Source organism: Amblyomma americanum, chromosome 11, assembly GCF_052857255.1.
Source record: "Amblyomma americanum isolate KBUSLIRL-KWMA chromosome 11, ASM5285725v1, whole genome shotgun sequence".
Taxonomy (NCBI): domain Eukaryota; kingdom Metazoa; phylum Arthropoda; class Arachnida; order Ixodida; family Ixodidae; genus Amblyomma; species Amblyomma americanum.
The window spans coordinates 75,703,049-75,720,269 of NC_135507.1; the positions used below are offsets into that span (position 1 = coordinate 75,703,049).

Consider the following 17,221-nt stretch of genomic DNA (forward strand, 5'->3'; position numbering starts at 1 on the left):
AAATGGCTTGTGAAAAGCTATTACAGATTTCTGTGTTAAACAGTAATTAGGTATTATGAAGTCACACATCACGCTTGGATGCATTCAGCAGAGCCGTCGTTCGCACTATACAATGTGTGTCGTAAGGCTTGAATGCACCCTGCAGAGTGATTGGTACCAGTCACACTGCAAAGTGTTTCTTGAAGGGCTGCAGACGCGACCAGGAGAACCAATACAGAATTCGCAATATTTTTAGCACAGTAAGTTTTCTGCCAGGATATATTTCGAGCCTTCGTAGCCCGCTTTTAGTCTGACATCTTGGGCACTTGCCACTTGAAACGAGAGGTTTTCCTTTCAATTCAATGCTTTTCGAAAAACGAACAATATGCTAGAGGATAGCGCAGAGATTGTACTGCTCTGCAGCTGAATGTCTTCAGGCGCCATGTTTTGCTCGCACTGTAGTCCGATTCGTCGAGTTGTTGACTGTACAGGAAAAAGCAAGACTCTAAATGACGGAGTTGGATGCGCCCTTTTCCTTAGATATTGGATGCCATGAGAGAAGTTTAGTGTTTAAAATAAGGTGTTGTGGGAAGCAATCAGGAGCATCCTACTTACATTTGCGATGAAATTGTCATAAAATGCAATATAATAAAATAATTAATCGTGATATTTCTACGCGAAAGGACCAGATGTAAGCGCCTAATGTTTAGTTCCCTGATTACAGAGTGCATTGATAAATATAAGGCAATGCCCCCTGGATACATATCAGCGAAATTTCTTTGCCGATGTTATGTTGCATGCACTAATGACATAAGGCCTATGGTAATCCACTCAATGGAACTAGGCAACAAGTGCAGTACGAGAATACTTGTGGTGAGGTAAAGGGTATAACCTCTTCGAAATGCTTCTCTCTTGACAAGATATGAGACAATTGTCCAAGCAGCACAGATAATCGGCCGAATATTAGAAATGTGTTGGCAAAGACTGGTCCTCTGTAGGACCAGTCTTTGCGAACACATTTCAAATACTGGGATTATGCTCTGTGCTGCTAGGGCGTAAACTATAGTGAATATGACACCACAGCAGGCGCCAATAAGCTATTACTATACTTCGCGCAGAAGCGCTAGCAACCAAAGCGAAACACGAGACCAATGCGAAGCCACCCGCCCACCTGAGCGGCAAGAGTAGCAGGATGATGACGGGGAAGACCATCTTGACATAGGGCCACGGTGCGAACCCGAAGAAGCACATGACCAGCAGCTGCACCACCTGGCAGACGGTGAACACGTGTATCTTACGCTGCGGGCAGCGCCGGATGTAGTGGTTCGGAGGGTAGGCCGCCTGTTCCATGAAGAGCAGCGTGATGCGCTCGAACATCTGGTTGCCGTTGAGCGACGTGATGGCCATGTAGAGGAACAGTCCGTCCAGGACGGCCGTGGGGATGTGCGCCAGCGGGTACGGCAGCATGAACACCGAGAGCCCGATGAGCAGGTGCGAGATGGCACCCGTCAGCCGGGTCTCGCGGACACGGACGATGATCTCATACACGTGTCCCTGGTCCACGCGCTCTTCGACGTCGGCCATGCTCCGCACGTGCAGTGGCGAGTGCGGCAGCACGCCGTGCATCCAGGGCAGGCCGAAGAGCGAGAGGACTCCGTTGAGCAGGCCGACGACCAGAAGGTCGAGATGGTAGGCGGCGCCCTTCTTTAGCTTGTTGCACGGGTTGTTCACCATGGCGGCCGAGATGTTCTGGTCCATGAAGAAGAGCAGTGACAGGGCCAGGCCCAGGCCCATGGCGCCTAGCGCGGCGGGCCACTGGAGGATCTCGACCCGGCCCCTCACGAACTGGTCACTGTGGCCGAAGTGGAACTGCTCCGCTGGAAAGCCAGAACAGGGGGTGTAACGTTGAAGAACAGATGGTTAAACGGATGAATTGCTTTGCTAATTGGTACATTATTAATAATAAACGGCAGCAAAGAAGAACAACGACAACGAAGGAACATACGAACAAGGACGATGCTGCAATGACAAGCGAATTTTATTTGAAAAGGCCAATTTACGTATACCCTAGATTCCTGCGCTATTTTCACAACGTTTCCTTGTCCTTCTGGAGTAGCATGCCAGGCCGACAACCAGGCAGACCTCTCCTGTCCCATTAAAGTCCTCCTCCTCCTTATCCTTATCTACAGGCATCTTCGCGCATGAATTTCACACTTCCTTCCTCCATAGGGCTGCAGATGGTGTGCTGACACATTGGTCACCCGATTCCCGGAGGGCCCAGGTTTCTAAAACCTCTCGAGTCAGCTTTTCTGGGTCCCAGACAAGCTGACTGGGACGGTCTCTCGACGGAATGTCTCTTCAGACCTTAGGGGTGCGAGTGTTTTTTCAAGATTCTTTGTGTTCGTAACAAAGGCTGTACGTAAACAGCAAACGCGTGCTTTATTGCAGAGAAAGCCAGAAAAGTGGGGATTTGTGACAACACAAAACGAAATTTCTTAGAATGGCTGTCTCAGCTCGCTAGCCAACATTTCGACAAGAGGATTTGGTGGTGGTAGAGTTACCGTACAGGCGGCATTCCTCCGACTTGTTTTCGTCGCCTCCTATTAAGGTGTTCTGTACCCTGAAATTTTTACACTCTTGAACAAGCCAATCTGAAATTATGAAATGACGAGCAAAACTACAGCTGCCATCGCGCAGTTAGGAGAACATTAACCGAAAACAACATGTCTATCGTGGAAGTTCAGACAAAGGCGCTTGGACAACGCAACGTTATAAGAAACCCTGACCTAGCCTCAAAGGGTAGGGCACTGCCTCAAGTTATCATCTTGAGTCGCATGCGACTACAGCGCCGCGGTGGCGAGTAGCGGCCGCAGCAGCACTCACTCTCCACTTCCCGGAAGACGAAGGCCCCGACGAAGCTGAGCGCGATGACGGCGACTGGCAGCGCGTAGTCTGCCAGCATCTCCCGCTTGCTCGCCTGCAGGTAGGGCGTCTTGTTGAAGTTGTACAGGGACACGGCCAGCCACACGGTGCCCAGCATGAGCAGCAGGAAGAGCAGGCTGTTCTCGCGCCGGCACTGGGGCAGCACCTCGAGCAGCGCCTCCGCGGTCGTCGTGTTGTTCGCGGCCGCGTTCACGGTGCGCAGCAGCCGCGTCAGCGACTCCACCGTGGGCGGCGCGCACTCGGACGCGTAGTAGTAGCGCTGGAAGTTTTTGTACACGTCGCGGCCCGCGTCCACGCAGAAGGCGATGCTGATGAAGAGCGCGAAAATCTCCTCCGTAGACCTGCGAGGCAAAAATATCATCACAGCTCTGGAACGTCAGGGTGTCCCCCGTCTACGGGTGCTCATCGGTAACGTCTCTGCCACGCTAGCGTGGAGAGTATATGGCTTCTGCATACGCAGCAATTCTGGGCAAAAACATTTTTGAGCTGGAAAGCATTTACGAACGCAATTTTTTCATATAATGTAAGATTTGACTATAACAATCAGTTTATCCGCAGATCGCTCGAGACAGTCTTGACTTTTTTTCTCTTAACGTTTTTGCTATCGTCAAAAGCGTTCGCCACTGGTTTCCTATGGGAGTGTTAACTCCTCGATACGACTGATGGAAACATTTTCAGAGAAAGATTTTGCTGCATTTCAGAAGAATGGACCATTACCTTCAATATTGCAGTAAAAGTATCTTGCAATTTTCCAATTTTCAAAATTTTTGAGTGAAATTGCTGGACATGACCTTGAGAACTGTTTTGTACAGTAGCAAAACGGCAAGCTAAGATAGTTGGTGCATCGGCATCTTAGAAACTGAGGATACTGCGCTAACAGACATTGACAACAGAAGAAGGTAGTGGACGGGAAGATGGTAGTAAAACTGTAGTTGTATATTCCATGTCTTAAGGCATCCGTCTTTTGTGACAGTTGTGCAGCAGCTCACTAAGGGATCTTCTGCGAGCCTGAGGGTCATCTAGGCTGGCTGGTTGTGGAATCCATACCTTTATACAAAAGTTGCACGGTGAAGCGGCATATACAGGGTATGATTAGGAAATGGTACCTTAAGTAGTGAGTAAGCGAGCTGCTTTGTTAGACAGCGGAGGTTTACCAAACATAACGCCCATGATGCCTGTGCCTTGTGAAGTGCTGAAGCAGTTTTTTAGGCCTCGTGATGCGAAAACGCCGTAGGCAAGGGAGAAGCCAGACGCGGAGTTCGGGGAGCTCGCATTCTGCAGAGCGGTATTTTCGAGATGTCGTCACGGTTTTCCTAATTCTTATCTCAGCCTCCGGCTGAGAGACGTCAAATAATGCTTTGATGTGGTATTTGTTAGAAATGCGTGTACACTCAATTCTTTTACTCGTGTGCATGTCATTACTGCTCTTGTACAGGTCTGTGATACTTGCCCAGCAGTCATTCCCGTTAATACAAGTAAGAGGTCAGGTGCAATTAAAGCTCCTGTGATCGCGAATCGACAAGATTCGAGACTCTTCAGGCTCAGGCATTCACCTCACAGCATTCGGTTTGCGCCTGTCGCAAGCTCCTGGTGATAATTGAAAGGCGTATTTACCACTGAGAGCGGGCGAAAGGCCATCTGGAGGCATATTTGTTTGTGGTAACTGTGTTCCACTGGTATAGTTATGCGGCCGAGATGAAATTAAGAGTTCTGGCAATGTGCAGTTCTTGCTTTCTTCTATTCGAAGTGTAAGAACAGAGCATTTTGTGTTCCTATTCGAAACTGCTTGTATTTTCACGACGAAATAAGGACGCATTGTGACTGCACAAAGCAAGTTAAATGTAGAGATATTTCTCTTAGTGTTAAATAGATTGTTTGATTTGTGTCATGCAGGAAAGCTGGAGTTAAAGGTCTTTTTCATTAAGCTGCACAAATAGACAGCTGCAAAAACTATTCCGGCCCGGGATTCTTGAGTCTAGTATTGATAAGGGTACGAAGACTTAATAAAGGTTCAGAAATAATGGCTGACTCCGTTTTTGAGATTTTCAAGAAAGGAGCACGTGGATCCCGCCCTCAAGAATTAGCAGCTTCACAAGACTAACGCGGTGAGATGGGTGATCGCGAATAACATTTAAAACGGACAACGTGATAGCCCATTACAGATGTCGTAATTTCTAAGATTTGTATATTTATCTCATTCAGTGTGTGAATGCTATGCAAACTTTAGCTTTGAACACCTGAGAGCTCCTTCCACACCTACACGATAAATCATGGCTTTTTAGTATACTTATACAGTGCCATGCAGTGCAATTTGGCAGCGATGTACTTGACTCAAACGCTTCGCGCAGAAAGCGTGGTTTGTATAAACAGCTGCCGTGGCCCGAGAGGCAGCCTTCAGTAGTACTAACGAGTAGCGGAGCTCGACACTAGCTCAGGCAACTTTTTAGGTTATTCATCCTATAGGCTTGCGGTTCAATACAAAAGCGCTTTTATGTGATAAAGGGGTACCGCCTTGCCGACGCGCATTTAAATGGCCACAATAAAAACAACGTCGATAGTATCTGCTAACAATTAATATCTGCACAACTTGCACTTCGCGCCACGGAGCGCCTGAAGCCAGTGATAAATGCTACTGAAGAGGACCGCAAGTTACACCAGAGGCATTTCACCTGAACGACACGCCGCTACCAATACACAGGCCTCGTCCCTTTTGTCTGCATACTTTTGTTAGTGATGTGAGGCTTTAAGCACACAGCAGGTTCATTCACCTTCTCTGAATGGAAGCTTGAAACTTTGGGCGAAACTCTGTGACATAACAACAACGTAACTAGAATGAGTGGCAGCAAATTTCGTTCCCCTCCAAGTGTGGATTATCTGTCTGATTACTAGTAGGGAGCACACGATTACGTGCTGTATAACAAGGTCTCGGGCTGTTGGGAAGGTGGTAAAATTGGACCAACACGTGTGGCTCAGAATAGAACAAGCGGTAGTGTTGTTCTTGGTGGAACAAAGGATAATGACAGAGCTCGTGAGTGAGAGCCATTTTCCTCTTCGCCCACATGTACCGAAGCTCTTCGATTAGGCAATACAAATTCGTCATCATCATCAGCCTGACTACGCCCACTGCAGGGCAAAGGCCTCTCCCATGTCTCTCCAATTAACCTTGTCCTTTGCCAGCTGCGCCCACCCTATGCCTGCAGACTTCTTAATCTCATCCGCCCACATAACCTTCTGCCGTCACCTACTACGCTTGCCCTCTCTTGGAATCCAGTCTGTTACCCTTATGGACCAGCGGTTATGTTGCCCTCGCATTACATATGCCCTGCCCAAGCCCATTCCTTCCTCTTGATTTCGACTGGGATGTCATTAACCCGCGTTTGTTCCCTCACCCACTCTGCCCGCTTCCGGTCTCTTAACTTTTCACCTGTCATTTTTCTTTCCATGGCTGGCTGCGTTGTCCTAAACTTAAGCTGAACCCTTTTCAATAGCCTCCACGTTTCTGCCCCGTAGGTGAGTACAACAGCCGTATCCTACCGGTACACAAAGTGGAGTTCGCATGTACGACAATATGCATTCGCAAGCTCTCCAGCAAACTCTGTGGAGCACAGCGCCGGGAAGCAGTCAGCAAAGTCTCACCTCGTGCACCACTTCATTAATTTGCTGGCGTCGAACACGGCGAATAGGAGCAGGAAGAATGTGTTCCACAGCCCCACGCAGGCGTACATGGCGTAGAAGTCTATGTCGAAGTCTTCGCAGATGTTGTAGATAACTGCGGGTCAAAGAAGTCGACGCAAGACGTTTTTTTTTCTTGCATCCACTCGTTGTACACTACAGCAAATACACAAAGCAAACATTAGATAGGTTGGCGTCTTTCTCGTCTACTTTCGAGAGTCGCTTGCATGTTTCATTGTTGCTTATTGAAAGCAGTGTGCCTTGATGTGAAATACACGACAGTTACTTCCACTGCGTAACTGTAAGAGTTAGACAGGGGATGTGTTCCAAGTCCCTGATATGTGTCCCTTGTCTCTGTCCCATGTACTGTGCCCCGTGTTCACTAAACATTCATCCCATGTCCTCCAATTGTGTCATGGTCCTTCTCCGCATCGTAGCCGTTACTATGTTTCACTACCAACTCGCCCAAACCATTGTCACATTAAGGAACGTACTGTGTGGTCTTTGTTTTATTTCCATTGACACAAAAACGGTGGAAGTGTACATAGAACCTGCATTTAAGCACCTTAGGGCTCTAAGTATGTTTTTTTTTGCAATTACAGCAGGGTACAACATTTTTATACCTCCGTCACAATCCTTATGTGTGACCTCGGTCACACCTCTGTCGCGATCAATGCTTAAGTCATGACGTTCCAGTTCTGCTAAATAGATCAAGCCAGGGCAATTTTGATATAACCTATAAACCGAAATTCATAATTCGGGATTACTGTGGGGAAAAACATTTGCCTTTGAGTTTTCTGTATTACTTTTTTTTTTATTCATTGCTTGCGCCGTTATTTTCTTCATTCTGTTATCCCTATGACTTCTGTGACCTTTTGCTCTCTTCGCAGATTATATATTTGTATACATATATATTTTTCTTCTTCTGTGTGCACATGTAGGCTATAAGTTGCTCAGGTATTTACATTTTAATGAGTGACAAATGTAATTCGCTTTGTTTATACATTACCTTGCCATCAAACAGATCGGTATCATAACATGTAAATTTGCGAAATGCTGTATAAACATTGTTGTCCTTATTTTCTAATATCATGTAATACTATGTAATCGTCGTATTCCTCCTGTGCTGTCAGTTGTTTAAAGGAGCCGGGACCTTTTGTCAAGCTGTTGCCACAGCTTTTAGTCCCGGCTACTCCTTTGCAAAAAAGGAAATAAACTTCAACTTGAAAAAAAAAAGGTCATTTCGAAGGCCCTCGAAACGATAGTCTATGGGCTCAAATTGAGCGCTGCTACATGGGTGGCCCCGATGGCCATGGAGGCAATATCCTATCGAGTCAATGGAGCAGAAGCGAACTCTATCGAGACCTTGAGGGCCTCTGAGAACGGACTGCATGTACTGTTGGAGGCGGAGCGCTCGCTGCAATGCGCTTGGTAATAAAATCAGGGCGGTATCATCTTATAGTCTTCCTGACCCCTCAGGATGACTATAAGGAGTGGAAACTCCGCTGTCTGCGGCGACTATAAAAGGTCACAAGCCCGCGGCGCCACTATCCTGCTGGCGGCGCCTGGCGGCCTGGAAAGAAACTACTGAAATACAACGTCACGGCGTGCCCGCTGAAGCAAAAACCCGTTTCCTCTGCTTGTCGTCTGCTTTGAGCGCGGGCCGGAGTGCGCGCCGAAGCCGCCTGCCCTTCCAGTGACTTTAGCCTGCCCGGGCGCTGCATTTTTTTTTCCTGCTGCTTCTACGAGGCGCCGCAATGCGCCGCCACTGCATGCGCCACCGTCGGCGCATACAACTGTGACTTTTTCTGGTCGCCTGCGCTCGCTCGCGCAGACGGGACTTTCACCTCCTGTATAGTCTTGCGCCGTGACCTGGGTTCATTCGTGCCAGGGATGCTTACCCTTAATGTACAGGCTGAGAGGGGCAGTGGTCATGAGGATCACCAACGGCTGACCACCGAACAAGGCGAAAGAGAGGCCGCCGATGGTTTGGCTGATGATGCACTTGCGGACATCTGTCCGCCAGGGGAAGAGAGAGAGAGCGACAGTGTTAGCCATGCCTATAACCGCGACCAAGATAAAAGTCAGACAGCCTTACCTCCTGCATCACCCAAGGAAAATGAAAGCAAGGAGAGAGGTGGGACAGGATGAGGTAGAAGCAAGAAAAAGAAGTCGAGATGAAGTGTTAGAGGAACAAGTGCAAACAAAAGGCAGAGATTGTGCGAGCTAAGTTAGGCCGTGGTACTTAGGTGAAATCTCTAAGGTCGAGTGGAGGTATAGAAAAAACAATTGCTCCTGCTTTAAGGACGCCACTCAGCACTGCCTTGTTCTGCCAGTTCCTCCCAAGCAGCACAAGCCCAACGTTAGAATTGGTGGTTTCTATGCGGTCTTTAGTGGGGCCAGCCTTTCGTAATACATATCCAATACTGGGCCAATTACCTGCGCTGATCGGGCTGTTAGTCGCCATTGGTACAACCAGTGCTCGAATGCGGCGGTGGTCCTGGTTTGAGCCTCCGTCTTCTAATAGGGCTTCATTGCATGCGGCTGGTGTACGCCATTCGGAAATTGACACTGAAAAGTCAGGAATCTGCTCCTATCTGTCTCAACATTTTTATGCACTTTTCGTCCCCTAAGGTTACCTGGACCTACATCCAAGCATTATTTGGGTGATTTGTGTTCATAAAGGTACCACTGATGCTTCGCGATGCGGACGGTCGTGAAGGCACAGGGTGCTCAATACGAATATACGTATTTAATGAATAGCTGCATCGGCTTGATTGTATTACAGCTAAGCAATAGATCATTATAGAAGGATTCTTCATTGGCATTGCAAGAAAGCTGGGAGAAAAAAATTAAACACGAGTAAAAAATTTCTTCCTATTATGGCCCGTACACTTTGTGAGCAATAGCGCTACGCTGGAGTTTCTTTTGCCTTGAGAGAGTCGAATAACTGTCGACGCTTGCATGCCTGTTTTTTTCGGCCCATAGTTCATGGTATTCGTTAGGGCGCGCTTGTGAACTCATTTTTTTTAGAAGATGCTATCTGGCAATTGAAGTTGTATTGATTGCAAGGGCTGTAGAAGGTTACATGCTCTTCTTGCGACGACTTGAACAGCGCTTCTATGTCGTCATTTCGGTGGTACAGACACTTTTTTTAAAACCCTACAAACAATGTCAGTAGGAAATAAAACCCGCTGAGCATATGGTTCGCGCCATTAAAACGTATTGTGTCTAGCTGACCGGCGACTGGTATGTTTTTTGGCTCCTTGTTGTGGCGGAGGGGGACCTCAATAGAATAATCAGAGAAGCACACGTGGTCCGTAATCCTTAATAGAAGCCGCTTTCCCCTAGAAGCGTCAAACATCCAAACACCATCAAAATGACCGCTGGCGCAGGGTACACGGTTTTATGCTCGTCGAGGGTGGACGTTTGTCACGCGAGCTGGCGCCAATGTGGCACAACTACAAGATAGCGGACATAAATGCGCTTGAGGTACGGCAGAATCCATTACGTTGAATGGGCTTAAGCCGACAATTTTAAATTAAGGATTAGGCAGCAGTAGGTTGCACAGCTGCGCGGACGAACTGACCCTGCCTTTTGTTTTGTTTTAGCTGTGTACCTTAGATTTTGCTTTGGTAGGGAGTGGCTCTTTGCTGGTGTCTCACTTAAGCCTATCCGAGCTACATGTCAGCAGCAGTTCATATGACGTCACGCAGAAATACGCGTGTAACGCGGAGGGAACCGCAGCTGGCATGACGCCACTCCTCGTGTGCTTTACACAAAGGTGACGCATACCGTACAATTTTTTGCACTGATCGTCAAGCCCAACACGCACTGGCTTCATCAGCCATTAAAGCTGCAATGCTGTCAGCAATCGTGTTACAACCCTTGTGTGCCTGAAAGCTAACTTGATATGTGCTCTTCTTATATTTAGGGGGTTCATCAAGCGTTTTTTTTTGTTTTCTGCGAATGTCCTTACCGAAAGACTACTACAGGCATTTTAAGGCACTTGGGTGGCTTGTTTGCTGTATGCACATATCACTACTTGGCTACGATTTGGTTGCATTGCAAAAAATACCGTATTCTTTAGGTTGGCATACATAAGGGTCATTACGTCTACCGTCTGATCCACGTTCTGAATGCTTCTATAAGTTCGACGAAAACCTTTCCATGATCGATTTTCTCATACTTAGCGCACGTGGACTTCGAGGATAGATCGATGACAACGATAAGCTGGTTTGCAGGTGTGTTGTGCTTGAATTCTATGAAATCTTTATCAGTCACGTATTAGTTCTTTTTTCTGTTCTGTGGGGCATATAAGTAGGTATTATCAAGATGAAGTTTTCTAGAGCGTAAAACGTGCTTTGAAATATTCAGGCTCAGACAGTAACGAACGCCAGGATGATAACGAGTACATGCTTGTAAATCGATACCTTCGGCAAACTTTGGTCGTTTCAAGCTACGCTGCTCAGCATAAACGTTCGATAACTCCATTAGCGTTAGGCAATCCTGTTGCCTAATGTGACTATACCGAATATGCCAGTTGACGAGGTTGCCTAAAGTTCGTGGTGTCCTCCCCATCGATGAACGAAAGCTTTGTGACCTGTACAAAACTGATGTCATACCCATATTCACGTTCCAGAAATATATGCAAAGTATACAGCTTTACCGCCTAGTTTAACTGGTGCTAAGCCGGTTAGGAAAAAAAGAAGCTACATGCATTGCGTGGTTTGAATGCATTGCGTGGCCCCAAATGTGGACTGACTTGTTTTGAAAGTGAAAAATTTTTGGACAGCCTCTCTAACAGAACTATAAAACAATTAGTGCTTGTTCTGCATGCTATGTACTTGACAGACATTAAGTTTTATGCGGTTACTGTGCCGCTGGGGCAAGCTTCACGATAAGTAGTATTAGCACAGAAAAAAACTGCACAAAGTTTCGATACATCCTTAGTCACTTCGCTGACAGGCTCAGGGTCCGGTATTGGACATTAAATTCTGAGGACAGTCAAGCCTGCTTACGTGCAGCAATTCGAAAGCACGGAACTTTCTAGAACGCAGGTTTTTTTCCGCAACGCCTGTAGGCAATGCATGCTTTCTGTTGGTATAATTTTTATGTTTTCTCAATTTGTGTTTAAACGTTTTTGTTTCTTGTTTTAATTTTTATGTATTCATTTTTCTTTTTCACTCTTTTATATTAATTTTTAAATCTTTGTTTAGTTTTTCATTTTTGACTTTTTATTTTTAAAAATCGCTTTTTCGAATTAACAATTAAGTATTAATACTATCACCCACTACTCAGTAATTGCTAAAAGTACATGCGTTATAGCAATTATACGAATAATGACGTCATAGTGTGGCAGATTTCGCGGACGGACGGACGGACAACAATGAGCCATTAAAGGATTTCGCCTTTAGAAACATGATGTCGCTACAATCGCAGAAAACTCGCCTATTTTCCCCTTGGTGTTCGTGTCGTTCAGCGCTCCGAAGGCAATGGTTGGCAGGAGGCAGGCGAAGTACAGAAAGAAAATGGTGGAGATGGTCTTGTAGATTGTCCGGTGGCCTACCACTCCTGCGGAGAGCGGACACAAGACGACCGGCAAGCAATAATCAGTTGCAGTGAGCACCACACCATCGTGGGACTGTGCGCACCCGGTAGAAAATAGAACAGAACCGTGTCAAAAATACAACTTGTTGTACGACAAAATGTTTTGTCATTCTGTCGTAACAGCAAATTTGCTTTTGGTTTGTAGTACTTTTCTGTAGTACTTTATTTTTTTCATCTAGTACCTTTCTCTAGTCTGCAGTTCTGCAGTACTTTTCTGTTTTAACTACACAATATGTTGTTGTTACTAAAAGTCCATGGGCACAAGATTACGGAGAATCTGTTGTGACGACAGTAAATTTTGTTGCATTTATCAACTGGGCATGGACGCAGCTGTCGGTGCAAAAACTTGTTGCATGAGCAGAGGCTAAAATGTCTTGCGTTATAAACTGTCGCGGCGCCCAATCTTTGTTTTGTGTCGGCCAAACGCGTTCGGATTGTCTACTGATGTGGGCGTAAGCGGACTGCTGCTCGCCGCGCTTCAGGCTCCGCGAAGTACTTCTCTATGGTTAGGATATAAATAGTACGAAAGTATTTAAACACTCGGAGATTAGTCACGGATCGAGAAATGCAGCGGATGCATTGCAAGGGCTAGTGTAGCGTCATGGCTGCCTTGCGAAGGTGGTGGAACGGGCTAGTTGGTAATTCATATTTGAAAAAAGAAAAAGAAAACAGCGCACCCTTAAGACATGGACTGAGAATGATAGGACGATACAGGGCTGTGTCGTCCTATCTTTCTCAGTCCTTGTCTTAAAGGTACGCTGTTTTTTTCCAAATATGGCTGCCTTGACTTCCACTATTTCTCAACTGTTTTCTGTTACCATCAGCGCAGATAACTGCTTCCAGCTGTTACTGTGAAAATGTCCTGAGTAAACTGCGTGCAGCTCTGCTGTAGAAGTGAGCGTAGAGAAAAGGACCACTTCTGGTCGTCGGCACGTCTGGCGACTTTATCAGGCTCAGGTCAAGCTCTGATCGAGGTTATGTTGATCTGATCTGTTTGCATCGCAGATGGAAGTTGATGAATACGACGATGTGTAGTGCACAGCACGTGAGTGTGTTGCAGTCTAGCACTATATGCATGATCGGGTGTGGCGACAGCACAGTGCTATCGTGCAGTGGCCAGCAGAGCTGATCTGTTCGTGCCGCCGCGGATCCGAAACCCAAGCGCGGTAATATTCTGCTTCTGATTGGTCTGTTGCTATGCTAGGTTTGGCCAAGGTCACCCTCAAGGTCACCCTCTCATTGACTTCACCTGGCGCAACGCTGCGCCGGGCTTACCTGAGCTTCCTCCCATTGGCTGCAGCTGGCGCGACGCTCCTCCGAACTAACCTGAGTTTACCCGAGTTATTCCGAGGCTTCACACAAGATTCTTCTTTGGGATTGCATTAAGTGTAGTGCTTTCGCACTTAACTGTGCCGTGATAACTGCTTCCGTTGGTGGCAATGCTGTACGCGCTTAACGTGACAGAAGCGCGTCTACAAACGCTCACTGAGCAAGTTTTTATGAACCGTGTCTGTTGAGATCGTGGTCTAAACGGTAGTCCATGAGCCTACTTATGAGACAGAAACTTGCAAATTTAGTTAAAAGAGATCAGGGCAGAGGGTTTTCTTCTGAGTCACGGACAACTAGAGTTCCAAACATCGGGACACACTCAGAAATTCCGGACAAAAGCATTTTTGATGTTTAAACCGTTTATGAACGCAATTTTTTTCACGTAATGTAACATTTCGCTATAACGATCGATATTTCTCCAGAGCACCCGACGGCAGTCTTGTATATATCTTTTTCTATTCACGTATTTGCTGTCGTGAAAACTTCACCCATTGCTTTTCTATGGCAATCTTAACTGTTCGATGCGATCGCTGGAAACACTTCAAAAGAAAGATTCTGCTACATATCGAAATAATCGAACATTACCTTCTATTTCCGTAACAGTGCCTTACAATTTTCCAGTTTTCAAATATTTTTTTTCCCCGAGAAAGCTGGACTCGGGGTGTGGAGAACTTTTGCCCCCGCTCCTGTTGAACATTTCAAGCAATTGAGGTGTCGCATTTGCCCAATTACGAGGACCAGAAAGAATCCCTGAGGCCTGAATACTTTTGACCAAGGCTGTACACATCGGACAAACGCACTGGCCGAACAACTCGGACAGTAGTGCAAAGTGCAACCCACTCACCGTCTATATAGTCGCTGACGTAGTGCGACAACCGCCTCCGCAAGTCGTCGTTTAAACCTTGAGCGATCGGACACCTACGAGGCTGTTGCCACCGCAGACGTCGACACGCAGCAGAAGAGAGGGAGGGGAAAAGAAGGCAGGTAGTCAGAAGCGTAGCGCTTTCGTAGTCCAGGTGTAGACTGTGCGGCACTGAGCTTTGCAAAGAGACTACTGCAGGGATCCCGGGAAAGCTACTCGCCAATCCGAATGCTGATCACACGGCAGCCTCGGCATCCACGGCAGATCTGCCTTTGTCCCTTTTATTTGCTGGGGAGCTCGCCTTTCAGTTTAAACATAGTTCCACAATATAATCTTCAGTTTTTCCTTGTATCAGTCTGGAAATATCCGTTCGTAAGAGTCTCTCTTCGTTAATGAAGATATTTTCTTGCATAATCTTTTGACGCCTCACTGCAACTGCGCGTTTGTATAAAATTATGGAATGATGTGGCGCTGTCAGCTTTCAAAGATACGTGACAGATATTGGTTGCGTAAACCTAGTGAAAAAAGCAGTGATTCAATAACTTCGTCCGGTTTATTATAGAAATGTCATACAATTATCGTTGATTTGTCATACAAATGTCACTGATTTCTGCAAAATCATACATTTGTCATAGAATAGTCATACAATATCATACAAATTGTACGTCATTCGTGTGACAAAGCCTGTGCGAGCTTATTGTTTCATACAATACATCATTGCACGATTGAATTGCATGACAAGATGTATCATATAAAATGAGGTTATTGCATCATACAACCTTTCCTCTGCTTGAAACTGCAGCTAATTTTACGGTAACTACACAAGCCTCTAACTAATACCGGCTGCTTGATTGGGTTTCCTTAGACAGTATTTGTCATGCTATATTTTTGCGGTTGCTGGGAAGTAGACAAGTTTATTTGTTGCTATAACTGTTCTGAAAGCTATATATGTCCAGTGATTCTCCCCGTAGTTGATTTCTGGATGCAGTTGGGTTGCTTACTGTACATGTTTGATTGATATTGACTCATGGGTAAAAGGAAAGGGGGGGGGGGCATTGACCATGATTACATCGTGGAAGATGACGGGTCTGTTTAGAAGCAAGTAATGTAGCCGGCTTAACATTGTCACGACAAACAATGTTGTACGTGCCAAAATTGGCAAACACTTCTGGGGTGCACCATGAACTGCGTTGGTCCAGTTCTGCCGTGTGTTCCGCGTTCGAATTGGGCGATAACTGCGTTCTACAGTGCTACGTGGCATCCCTGCGCCTACGCCCTCACCTCACGCTTTCTTCGGCCTGCCTGCTGCTGGAGCAGAAGAGATGTGGGAGAGAGGGGGAGGAGAGAGGGAGGAAAGAGAGAGAGAGAGAGTGGCCCCCGCAAGGGGAAGCTGCTCAAGGACGTCTCTCCATGCAGGTCAAAGAAGCCAGTATTGTTTTGTGAATAAAATCCGAGACTTCACGTCTCGGCCGAGTGTTATTTGTTATCGGGTGATTAGTTACTATAGGATCGATTATTCTCTGATAAATATAGAAAGATGCGGCAAAAGTCTTTCAGTTGCACAACATCAGTAAATTGCGTTTATGTAAAATTTATGCTGTGTACTGTGGGGTGCAAATGCGGTGTACACCACTCGAGCTTCGACTAATCTGCACATTTGCGACAATTTCTCCATGAACAGAAACGAACCAAAACTAGGAAACTGGTATGCGTGCACATAACAACAGCCCCCTTTCAGCTTGCTCGACACCAGGTTCGGCTGTGGCGTGGCGGCACAATGCAGTTTAGTCGAAGCTTGCGCGGTATACATAATTTTTGCTCCCGACTGTACACAGTACCTGTGACTCTCAAGAGCTCATTGTCCTCGTGACCGGAGCCGACATCGAACCTCGTTTCAGGAAATAAATGACATTGCTGTCGTTCCAGAGCTCTGGACATCGGGGAGAAACTGTATGGATAAATATGCAGTGCTTTTGTTGTCTCTAGAATAGATGACCCTAGAAATCATTCGCACAGGGGGCAAACTAAGTAGCAAGCTGCCAGCTTCGATAACGTGCACGTCGAACTTTTTACTTTGGACAACAATTAGTTACTGCGTAATTTCTTTTCCTCAAAAACTAAATTTCAATTCAAGTAACAGATTGTCAGCTTCGGTAACGAGTACAGCGAGCTCGTTACTTTGGAAAAAAATTATAAGAGCCTCATGGAGAGCATTACATGCACTGTCTGAAGAGTGAAATAAAAATGTTCACGCAGTTTTTGTAACTAGGGCATTGACTCACACTTCAAAAAGTCTGGGATGTTAAAATTTAACTTGCTTTTTTTTCGTTTTTAAACAAAAACAGCAAGAAAAAAGCACAACGGCCAGAGAGGAAAAACAGGAAGGACTCAGAAATGAACTTTTAACCAAGAGGGGAATTAGACGGGCCAGCCCATGACAACAGTGTAAGGAGAAGATCGGAAACATGCTCAGCTAGCACAAATCGCAAAAACATTGCGACAATAGAGAACACGTCACTCTGGTGGCAGCAATCAACCCCACGTTTTGTAAGCACTCCAGGACTTGTAGCTACTTGTCATTGAGTGCGAACTATGGTTTATTGACGCATCTGCCTTTCTTTTTGAGAACGAAAAAAAAATGAATTGGAAGGGACACTTAGACACCACCTTAAGGGTATGACGCGATAGAGTTAATGGGTTAATGCCCACTTATGCAAAATTGGTCATGCTCTACTTTACATGCATAGACCGTCTGGGAGTCCTCATACCGCTCCTGGCGCAGTGGTGCAGCAGTTAAGCGATGCGCCACCATAATGAGATGGCAGG

At 46.3% G+C, this 17,221-nt stretch overlaps 1 protein-coding gene across 2 annotated transcripts in view; it reads right to left on the reverse strand.

Annotated features, from left to right (window-relative positions):
• LOC144109429 (solute carrier family 4 member 11-like) overlaps positions 1–17,221 on the reverse strand; it is a 79,495-nt gene that overhangs the window by 3,554 nt on the left and 58,720 nt on the right. The window contains exons 7-13 of one of the 2 annotated variants that reach the window (XM_077642223.1): positions 15,677–15,700; positions 14,378–14,459; positions 12,045–12,168; positions 8,496–8,611; positions 6,559–6,691; positions 2,863–3,263; positions 1,151–1,856 (exon numbers count right to left, since the gene is read on the reverse strand). In XM_077642223.1, coding sequence (XP_077498349.1) covers positions 1,151–1,856; positions 2,863–3,263; positions 6,559–6,691; positions 8,496–8,611; positions 12,045–12,168; positions 14,378–14,459; positions 15,677–15,700 — 1,586 coding nt within the window. Of the gene's footprint in view, positions 1–1,150; positions 1,857–2,862; positions 3,264–6,558; positions 6,692–8,495; positions 8,612–12,044; positions 12,169–14,377; positions 14,460–15,676; positions 15,704–17,221 lie in introns of both variants that reach the window. The other variant, XM_077642222.1, reaches the window with a different exon arrangement.